General features: G+C 45.1%; 1 protein-coding gene across 1 annotated transcript in view; it reads right to left on the bottom strand.

The window, feature by feature from the left end:
• The window catches only part of MYRFL (myelin regulatory factor-like), a 105,764-nt gene that overhangs the window by 27,857 nt on the left and 66,289 nt on the right, over nt 1-11,618 (bottom strand). Inside the window, exons 12-13 of the mRNA XM_015566848.1 lie at nt 8,163-8,271; nt 7,043-7,152 (exon numbers count right to left, since the gene is read on the bottom strand). Of these exons, the coding sequence (XP_015422334.1) occupies nt 7,043-7,152; nt 8,163-8,271 (219 nt within the window). The remainder of the gene's footprint in view (nt 1-7,042; nt 7,153-8,162; nt 8,272-11,618) is intronic.

The raw sequence follows: 11,618 nt of genomic DNA, 5'->3' as shown, positions 1-11,618 counted from the left end.
GGTTCCCAGCCATGGCCTCTGACCCCCCCCCCATGCCCCCCCCCGAATCCCCATCCCTCCACGCCTCCCACCCACCGCGCTCCCCACAGGCAGTCCTTCGGGCAGTGCTGTCATCTCAACAGCCTAAATCTCCTGAATCTACCCACTTCTCTGCGTCCTCACTGGCACTACCATACCACATATATAATGTGTTCCCCCCAAAATGTATATACACACTTTGAATATTTATAGACAGGGTTTATTAAAATACATTTCATTTTTGAAATTGAGTGATCAGCTGTTAAAGTCTGCATACATTGTTGGGGACACTCTGAATATTTTTATTTTTACTGGAAACTTGTTTCTTCTTTTTTAAAAAATGTTTCCTTGATACATTCAATTGCGATTTAGCCCAACCAAAGCAGATCATGGAGAAGGATGCTAACGTCCCCTCGAAACCACGACATAATGGTCCTGCAGCATCTCCCCAGGACTTTCAATGCTGCCGCACATGGTAAGAGCATCAGCTGTCTTGTCCAGTTACTTGTCGCTAATGATAACAAGCCAGCTCTGCTTCCTCCAACTCAAATTTGTTGGCACTAAGTGGATCCAGTAGGCCAGAAATATTTCATGTGCTTTCTTTCCTATTTAAGAGGACATAAAAGTGGAGAGGGAATTTACTCAGACCTCCTTAATTATAACGAAAGCCCTGACATTATGGATCCAGTGGAAAATTACCAAAACTAATTTTCTAGGACGTGTTCTGGGGACTGACTCTTACTAAAATGCTCTGACTTCTGTCCTCTGTTGTCATGGTGAAGCCAGGACAGAGTGGGCAAAAGTAGATTTATAGTTGTAAGTATGTGAAACAGTTTATTCTTATATAATTATTTATTACTTGTTTGTATGAATACTGTAAACCTATTTTCCCCACCGCTGTATAAATATGCTCAAAAAATAACCTATTTTCTGAAAATGTCCTTTTCCATGCAAGTGAATGATCTTTGTGAGTTCATTTTAACCACAATGTGCACCCAGATGCCTGAGGGACTCCTTCTAAACACACATACCCAGGTGCCACATACAGGCTTGTTTGTATTCATGAGATAGGCATAAGGCTGAGACATTTTGAAAAGTTTTCCCAACTGATGCCCATTATTGGTTAAAAACTATTTTATAATTGAACCTAATTTAATTAATCAACTCTGTCTCCTTATTATTGACAACTTTCTTTTTTTTAAGATTTTTTAAATTGATTTCTAGAGAGAGAAATGGAGAGGGAGAGATAGAAACATCAATGATGAGAGAGAATCATTGATTGGCTGCCTCCTGCACGCCCCCTACCAGGGATCAAGCCCCAAACCCAAAATTCGGACATGTGCCCTGAACTGGGAATTAGACTGGCAACCTTTCGGTGGATAGGAGGACACTCGACCAACTGAGCCACACTGGCCAGGGCATTACTGACCATTTTAAATGGGACCCACGACCTCCGCAGAAATGTAACTTTCCAGCTGTGATGCAAAAACAATGAAACTGGCTTGCCACCAACGTTGCTCATGAGACTTTGTGGGGGAAGTGGCAACTGCTTCAAATCGATTACACAAGAAGCTTCTACCCACTCGTTGAGACTGGCTTTGGGGTGAGGGTACATAGGCACAGCATGTGCATGTTTTCCGAAAGGACACGTAGGGCAGTGTGAAAGGACACGCGCACAGGCCAACAACAGGGAGGCCTTTGTGAAATGAGAGCTGTTCCCTAGCTTAGAGCGGGCCCCCCATGGAAGCTTCATCTCTCACCATCGCCGCCTTCTCACTCTGTGCTCCCGTCATACTGAACCCTTTGCCCTTCACAGAACATGTTCTGGTCTGTGTCATCACTGGAACCCACACAGACTTCTCCCTTCACCTGGACCTCCCGCCCTCCCCCGCCTCCTCCCACCGGCCTTACATGCAGTGTCAGATTTTCCTTTGCTACAAACACACAGCGACTGGGCCCCACGTCGTGTCCACTGCCGATGCTACCGCACAGACAGGAACTCAGTATATATTTGCTGACTAAATAAATGAATATATTCTTACAAGGGCAGTTCATGCTGTGAGGCATTGAGAGGCCGTAGCATTGTTCTCTAATGAGACTGAAGAGAGTGACGGACTTCCAGTTTATTTTTTTTTATCCATGGTTTCTCTCAGAAAATAAGGAGACAGAGGTCCAAATCCCCATGTTAGGAAATGCCCATGACAAGGCAGGTGAATTAAGCAAAGAAACACTAGTGTTGAAAGTCCCCAGGGCAGTGGGATAGTGGTTCATTTGTACTCAGCCAACTGGTTTCCACTCTGGTTACGTCCTTTCCCCTTTGGGAGGAGACTGGCTCAGGAGAGAGGTGGATGGATGCCCCTTCAGTCCCCCTCACTCACTAGGACGCCCTGGGACCCTGGAGACCACACTGCAAGCTCCCAGGCCACTTGTAGGTCTGAGAGTAAGTGAGTCCACAGCCCTGGGGAGCAGCCAGGAAGTGCAATCGATCTCCTGTCTTCAGGAACTACAGCTTGTCCTCGGTCAATGACACTGAGAAGGGGTGCCTAAGCCTGGTGGCAAAGAAGGCTGGGAGAAGTTGAAACAGGCTCTTATTTCTTTCCCAGTGAGAGTCACAGACTTGAAAATCTCTCCTCGAGGCATCTGATGTTGCATGGACTGACATTTTATAATCAGATCATGGGAATAAAACAGCCTGTAATTGAGCATTATGAAAATGATTGCCAAAGGGAGAAACACTGTCTGCAGCCAATGGGTGTGTCTGACAATTGTTTCGGCTTTGGATAAACTCGGCTTTAGATCTTTGTCCAGGAGTTTGTTTTGTGGGTAGTTCTCCAGGCCCTGACATGGACTTAAGAAAACAGGATCTCCAAACCAGAAAAGCAGGCTGCTGAGACAGCCGTGGAAGCTCAGCCCTCCAGCTGAATGTCTATCAGGCCCCCCGAGGAGCGGTTTGCATATTCCTCTTGCAAAGAGGACACGTCCTGGGTTCATTTCCCTGGGTTTGTGTTTTGACCTCTGCTTTACATGGGGAGAACACAGCTTTATAAAACTGTTTAAAATGATGTTTCATGGTCGCCTTATGTGTGCTGTAGAATCCTGGCTTTATTTATCTCTGTTTGGGTGGAATTTTCTGTGGAAGGGCTTGAGTCCTTCCGCTGAGACAAGTTTCCGGTTGAACTAGCACATGTCACAGTTTGTTGCAATTCTTCGATTTCTTGTCTTCCCTGGGTGAGGTGTGAGCTCATTTTGATGGCAGTCACTGTGTCTTGTGGCTCCCCAGGGCCAACTAAATACCTGGCACATGTCGCTTAATATTCAATTAATGGACAGAATCAATAGTTCTTTATCAAGCAACTATGGTGTCTGACCATCTTTCTAGGTGCACCATTAGATAAAACTATTAGATAAGACAGAAAGGGGCTCAGAGAGCACATTTTCTAGTGAGGAAAACTGGCCAACAACAAGTAAACCACAAGTAAATAATATAGTTTTAAGTTGTAATTAGCACTAGGAAGGAAGCCAACAAGGCACTGAAATAGGAGATAATTGTCCCTGTCTTCAGGCATTGCTACAGCTTTGGCCCATTAGTTTTATTTTTTAGAGCCCTGGGAAGGGATAAAGTGGCCTCAAGTGGAAAGTTATAGTCTCATTCTGAGAAAGACAGGCAACCGAATACAAAACTAGGCCCAACAATTCACAGGAGAAATCTCAGTAGCTAACATAAGAAAGAAATGCACAGCTTTATTACTTGTCAGAGAAAGGCAGGTTTAAAAAGTACAGTATCACTTTACCCCAATCAGATTGCAAAATTTAGAAAGTCTGGTAATGTCAGGTGTTGTGTATGTAGAGAAACAGTAAGCCTCCTGCACTGCTGTTACGCGTTAGAACTGACCAACTCTATGGCATGTTTTCCATAGAAAACCTCCCACCCAGAGGCACACGGGGGCCTGTGTGAGAACACTCACAGCTGCATAGTTGTGGTCAAGGGATCCGCTTGAGAAGGAGAAGGAAAAGACACAAGCCAAGGAATTCCATGCATCAGACTATGAGCAAAAGTTCATAATTCAAAGACATTTGAATCATATTCCAGAAAGCCCAGACACCGAAGGGTATATATGAAACCCATTCGAGTGGCTCCATTGCTGTGGAGGGTTGAGTGAAAGAGGAGATGAGGATAAGGGGTGGGCCGGGGAATGCAATAAAGTAAAAGAGGAGTAAAATGAGGACTGTGGTATGTTCGCTCTAGCTTCAACAATAAAGACAAATCCTCCGGGGGGAAGGAAGAAGGGGATTTTGCACCTTGAGAGACACCACTCTTGTAGAAAGTTTCTTTACTCTTTAGCTCTCTGCTCAGTGTGAGTAGCTGGAAGGTGCCGTGGTGCACGGAACAGCCGAGGCGGAGTCCAGTAGCCCACGTGCTCTGCAGGTGAAGTCCAAGCAAGCTAAGCGACTCACTGGGAGGAAGTGACGCTGACATAGGTGTCAGGCTTCACAGATCAAGTGAAGTTAGCATTGATCAGAAAGGAACTGAATTATACTTAAAGACTTTACTTCTTTAAAGATTACTCGAAAATATTCTCTTTGAAAACTTTGGCATAAATTCAGCTGTTTCGTGAAATTCCAGGTCCTAGTCCACAGGCCTATCTGATTGACAAAGCATTGCCACCACCTGCTGACACCATATTTAAATTGCAGTTTTAAGTGTGTGAACAATGACTTCTTTTCCCAACATTTATTATAAAAACTAGAGGTCTGGTGCACGGATTTGTTACTGGTGGGGTCCCTCGGCCTGGTCTGCACCCTCTCCCAATCCGGGACCCCTTGGGGGATGTAGGACTGTCAGTTTTTGCCTGATCCCCGAAGGCCAGGCTGAGGGCCTCTAGTATTCGTGTAAGATCTTTGATTAATGTCTTCCCATCCTTCTCCTGCCCCACTCCCTCTGAGATTCATTAGTCTGTTCCATGTTTCCATGCCTATACATTGAGCATCTGCCCCCTTGGTGGTCAGTGTGCATCATAGCTATTCGTCCAAAGGTCGAATGGTCACTTAGGCTTTTATATACATAGATTATCAGCATACAGAAAATTTTAAGAAAATGTGAACACTCATATACCCACCAGCAGCCAGAGGGAGTACCTTTTTCTAATTACTTAAAGGACGTGACACACCCTCACAGTGGCCCTGAGTCTCACAAAGTGAACCCGAGTGAGGTGGAGACTTCAGATAAGATGGTCAGGGGAGGTCTTGGTGCTGAGATACAGCTGATGAGTCTTTAGGACAGAGACACATATCCCCAGCTTGTTTCTGCCTGGGCATGGTTTGCTCTCCAGGTGACAAATGAGCCCAGCTGTCTGGAACAAGAATGCCTCCCCCTACTTTCCCAGGGTCTGCACTTGCCTTCTTAGGAATGAACTTGGGTTGTAGCCTCTCCTGGTGGAAGTGAGGAATGGCCCTTGGAACTCCTGTTGCTAATATTCCCAACTGTCCCCATTCAACTCAACTGGGAATGGGAAGATACGGGGCCAGGCGGAGAACTAATTATTTTACTGAACAATGAGAGTCATAAGGCCCCGGGCAGACATTACCTACATTGAAAACACAGAAATCTCTTTCCTGCATGTTGTAGGGGAGGGCCACAGCCAGACTGATACAGCTGCTACCTGACAAGTAACCCCAAGAGCCCGCCTTGGCGGCCTGGTGGCACACTCCCAAGGCTGTATCCTGAGACTGGCCGCTGCGCCTACTCTCTTCTCTCAGCCCAGGAAGCTTATGAAGATGTAAGAGTGAGGTGACTTTATTCTATGAATACCAGTGGATCTAGTTTATATTTTAAGTAAATATAAAAGATTTAAGTAAGTTATTTGAAAACTTCAGTACTTTACAAAAATAAATTTCTCATGATACACCTCTCAAGTGAAATGATAGTCCAGGTTTGAGAGAGACAAAAAAAAAATTTATTTTATTGAAGACGTGATCCTGGGAAGCAGGAGGGAGGAACCCGGCTTCTGCCATTCAGCCCTCAAAGCCTAGGGCTGAGCAGGCCATCCAGATTCCATTATCTAAGTATCTGCTGTCGGAGAACTTGCAGACAGAAGACTGGAAGGGCCTACCATGAAAATGCACCTTCTAGCTTGCTACTCCAATGCGGCCTGCTGACCAGCAGGGCTGGTGCAAGTGCCATCACCTGGAGGCCGGTGAGAAGGACCTCGGGTCACACCCCATTCGTGCTGAATCAGAACCCGGTCAGATCCCCCACTGACTCTTATGTACTTTGAAACTGTTTTGCTCAAACATCTCTCTCAATGACTATAAAATCCCCCTGTCAATCAGTCTCCCCTCCCAGCATCAAATATAATAATGCAACATAAAGCTAACCAGCAGCCGAGTGAATTGGCAAAGTTTGCAAAAGATGCGGGATTGCACAGAATTAACAGACGTGATCAGCCAGGGGAAAGGCATCCCTGGACCCCTGAACAAGGGAAGAGGAGTGAATCTGCAAGCATGGTCATATTCCTTCAAAAGACAACGCTGTGAATATCTGGGAATGAAGACAGGCTCCCGGAGAAAATGAGGAGGCTCATGAACATCTTTGAAAAATGACCCACTTTATGACTGTGCCGGGGAAGTCAAACACATACAATTTTGTTGAAAAACGGTGCTAAAAAAAATCAACACTTAACACGCCACTCGGAAAAGCACATTGTTTTAATGATAACTTCAATGCTATGTGAGATAAGTTACTTTTGTGAGTTTTAGCTCCATTTCTCAAGACAAAGTCTAATCCAAGTGTCACTATTTCTTGTGATTTCAGTCCTTGTTTTAAGTGGATTTTCTCAGGGCCGGTTATATTCCTTTTTCTTTTTGCCTCTGGGACTTGGTTGGGGTGCCTATGACCGGTGTGGGATAATTGACACCAACTTACTCCCCGCCTGGGGGAAGAATTCTTCCTACTCTCCTGTTTCCTGAATGGATGTTACGTCCCCCTGGTTATAGCTCTAGAGGCAGGTATCTATTCTGTGCTTACCTTATCGAGCATGAGGAAGTTCTCCAGCGTCTCTCCGTTTTCACAGGTGACATCACCAACCTCTCTCACGGCTCTGGGCAGGACCTCTCGCACCTCCTGGGCAATCATTCCTAGACACAAAACACTCCAACAGGTTGAGTCAGGGAAAGACCTTTCTGGAGAAAATCCTCCCAGGCCTACATCAGAAAGGAACACCAACAGCCACAGGCCAGGGGGGAAGTCTTGGCAAATAGATGCTTATCCCTTCTCAGCTTTTGCTTTGATCTACAAGCATTTGAAGCAAAGAAGGAATTTTGAGCCATGCATCACTATAGGATTAAGTGGGAGTGCCTTTTCTTTACTTTTCCTTGAGACTCGATGCCAAATGTTGGAAGGGGTGAGTAAATACCTTAAAATTTCTTCACATAGATGCAAGGGTGGGATATTATCTTGTTTTTGTGGGGTTTTTTTTTGGGGGGGGGTTGTTTGTTTTCTTTTCCTGCAGAAGGACTTGCCTCCTAATCTGTTCTTTAGGATTCCGGATTGGAATATAAACACCACTTGGCCCTTCTCTAACCTAGACCTGTCTACTATGCCATTTTCTCTCTCCATCCCAGGATTGCCCTCAAACAGTTTGAGCTGCCATCTGCCCCTCAACCCTCATCACATGAGCGAGAGGATGCCAGTGAAAAGAAACAATATATTGAAAATAGTCTCCCAGTACCTTGGGGTGCAGGAATGAGATGGGTATTGAATAAAGACAACAGGAATTTCTTTAAGCTTTCCTGTTCTAGTGATTACGGGTTTCACAGAGGAAGAATTAGACCAACAGGATGTTTTCAAATGCCATAGCACACAACCTCCAGTTAAAGAATTTGGAATTAAGCCTGGCCAGTGTGGCTAAGTGGTTGAGTATCGACCTATGAGCCAGGAGGTCACGGATTGATTCCTGGTCAGGGCACATGTCCTAGTTATGGGCTAGATCCCCAGTAGGGGGCGTGCAGGAGGCAGCCAATCAATGATTCACATCATTGAAGTTTCTATCTCTCTGAAGTCAATAGAAATATATTTAAAAAATAATTTGGAATTAAAATTTTAATAGGAGACAGTACAAAATTAAAAAGGGAACTTGTGTGTGTACCTGTTTGATGGGCAGTGTTTATTCCCATTGCAGATGCAAACTCAGGTTTGTAGTCATATTCAACAATCCTCATTTGGGCTATTCTTCTCAGCTGTTCATTTGTGTCAACCTAATTGAATTAAAGAAGAGCAGATTTCACCCACTTAGATATTTGCTGTTCAAATCAATGCCCAGAGTGACCCAGAGAGATTAGGCATGTTGAAAATTTGATTGTTTTATCCTGTTGCTCAAATTATTTTAAGAGAAATTTATATTTTTCTCCTTAGGGGAGCCAAAGTTTCAGCTTCCATGTTAGTGACTTCTGTTCACTGATTTGTAAACAGAACCAGTGTTACTAGTATGTCTAAATTCTAGGACAAAAGCTCCCTCATTTGCTGCTCCTGCCTTCTTTCCTCTGAGAGGCAAACCCTCTTCCTGAGAATGAGGTTGCTCACTTTGGAGAGAAACAACTGATGAAAGGATTGAGAAGTACCATTTCCAAATGAACATGCAGCATAAATACCAAACAAATACAGGCCAACCTTGTATTTACAAATTGAAAATGCAATGTTTAGTTCAAGTAACAAACTTTGAGGTATGAATATATCCCCTATCGTTAGCTTTTGACCATTTTGCTAGAGAAACTTTCTTCAGGGTGCAGATTGCAAATACAGGTTGCCCACCAGCTGGGCCCTCCTGACCCAGACTTCCCTCATGGAGATGACTCCTCCCCAGACCTGCCTGTCAGTGCCGGTGTTCTCTGAGCTCACCGTTCTTGCAGGTTGTTAAAGGCATTCCCAACCGTCACTGCAAACTCCTCAAAAAAATTGCACTGGGTCCCAGCAAAATGAAGACAATGGAGATCATTTTTCCTAAAGCTAAATGTGTCTAATTCAAAGGATTCCCCTTTGAGGGTTTTTATTTAACGAATTGACGGCATAATAAGGTTGTTTTTTATTGACCTTGTTCAAGAAGTAAAAAGTTGGCAGCTCTATGTGGGTCCCCTAAATTTTCTTTTAGAATATAACTGGATTATGAAACCAGTGGTCTCTTGACAATTAAAATTATTGTCTTGACATTCATCCATGTGTTGGAGCAACCAAATGCTTTGTTGTTGCTGCTGCTGCTGTTTTAAGAAAACCCCGTCATGACCCTCCGCTCCTCTGGACCCACTGCGCCAGGTGAGCAGGGAAGCGCCTCCCATCTCATTAAAGGCTCTTCCCTAGTTGGGCTGATTGGGAAAGCCTGTGGCGCGGCACTTAACTAGCTAAATGGACAAGCTTTACTTCAGGGATTTGCCAGGGAGTATAATTTTGAGCTCACTGTTGTTTTAATAACTGCTCTTACAAAAAGCTTGATTCAATGCGCTCATTCATTGTTTTATTCGACTAACATTTACCAATCATCTTCAACACACCATGCACTACACTAAGTGCTGGGACTTCAAAACTGATTGCCTTTTCACCCGAAACTAAACCAAAATAATATTGAATGTAAACTGTAATTTAAAAATAAAATTGAAAAATTGTTAAGAGTTTGTGGTCTATACAGGAAGGCAGACTCATCAATACAGATTATATTACAACTAGAGGCCCGATGCACAAAATTTGTGCCAGAGACTTGGCCCCAGCCCCTGTCCACTGCCGCCACAGCCAGGGCCCTCTGCCGCCTCTGCCACGGCTCCCACTGGCTCTGGCTTTGTCTGGAAAGAAGGACGTCCAGAAGGATGTCCAGTCTAATTAGCATATTATGCTTTTTTATTTTAGATGTGGCATGCAGGATGGTGATGGAATTGTGAATGGAGAATCATGGCCGATCCAAGTAAATATCTAAGAATTCTCAGGGCAGCTAAGGAGGGCTTCCTCCAGATGGCGAAGCCCAATAGAGACCTGGGCTCCTTTCAGTTCTCAGCCGTGTTCTGCTCCTTTCACTTCAGGACCTTTGCTCATGCATTTTCCCTGCCTCCATAGCAATTCCTCCTCTCCCCACCTCCTCCTCCAGCATACATCCCTTCACCAGAGAAGCAGTTTTTGACCCCCAACACTAGGAAGGGGCCCGCTGCTTGCGTGCTAATGGCACCTGTCCTTTCCCTTGGTAACACTAATCGAGTCATCACCAGACAGTTGGTTGTGTCACCCTTATTCTCTGTCTTCTCTCTAGGCTATACTCCTGAGGGTGAGGACAGATGAGGCCATGGTTTTCTGTTCATCACCAAATCACCAGTTTCCAGGTAGTAGGTGCTCAACTAATATTTGTTTAATAAATTAACTTTAAGATAGGAGTTAGTTGTGGGAAAATGTAGATAAGGGGGGAACAAGAAAAGGGGGTGACTAAGACAGGGGTGCTGGAAGGAAGAGCACTATGAGCCAAGTCCCAAGGCAGCAAATCCCCGAGTGATGTCTGCACAATAGAGGCCGAGTTTGACATTACTAGACCATAAAGATAAGGTCAGAGCAGGGAGGGCCTTGCAGACCATGCTGGGAAGGAAGTCACAATCTCCTGCATCTGTCGCTGGGAGCTCCTTCATCCATTCAACGAGTATTGAGTAGTGACTATGTGCCAGGTGCTATTCCAGCCACTGGAAATTAAACGAGTGTTTCTTATCTGAAGTTCAAATTTTAATAAAAGTTCTGTTCCTCAGGGTAAAGCCAATGTCTTGTTCACTTCAGGAACTGCCCAGTGCCTAGCAGAGTGTCTGATGTGATCAGCGCACAGAGCTTCATTGCAGAGAAGAAGGGATGAAAGAATAGAGGTGGTGCGATGGCAGAGCAACCCTGACACGAACAGAATTGAAGATGGGGATCAACCAGGAGCCAGCCTGGACCGGCCTTGTGCTAGCCAGGCCCTCCCAGTTCCCCACGCCCCACACCCTTGGAAGTCCCATGCTTGCTTTGCCTACTTTTTATTATCCCTGGGGTTTGTGCAAGAGTGCCCACTGGAGACCACCTTCGCTCAGGCTGTCCAGGCTCTGTAAAGTGAAAAGGACCCCTGCTGACTAAGTTGGATCCTTGGAAGCATTTTTCCCAAAGACATATTGCTACACTTAGCGATTAGGTATCTGACAGACTTTTGCCCAAAGAAAATTTTGAGGGTTGGCTTGGGGATCTAAAGACCCATAAACAATGTTTCTCTAAGAAAATGCTCTTCTGGTTTCTGGCTCATAGACTTTCTTTCCAAAGCTAAATATAAACTGCCTGGGTTGCATGTTGCCTAGCCGTTTTCTGGCGAGCGAGAACCCTGGAGGCCAGGGCTGTGCCCTGTTGGAATCCTCCTGTAGGAACTATACACAGACCAACACTTAACGCCACACCTTGCTCCTCACGTGTATAGAGCAAGAAGGTAGAAACGGATTGACAGTGTTGATCTTGCCCAAAGCAGTTTTGACCTCGAATGCAAATGGCCATCGCTGTCATGCTGCCTCATGCCCAAGGTTTCTATGTCATTAAGTCAGGAACTGCACCACGGAGAAGACGGCGC

This window comes from Myotis davidii, unplaced genomic scaffold, assembly GCF_000327345.1.
Source record: "Myotis davidii unplaced genomic scaffold, ASM32734v1 scaffold582, whole genome shotgun sequence".
NCBI classification, from domain to species: domain Eukaryota; kingdom Metazoa; phylum Chordata; class Mammalia; order Chiroptera; family Vespertilionidae; genus Myotis; species Myotis davidii.
The sequence above is the reverse complement of the archived record's forward strand: the minus strand, read 5'-3'. Positions and strand labels throughout refer to the sequence as shown.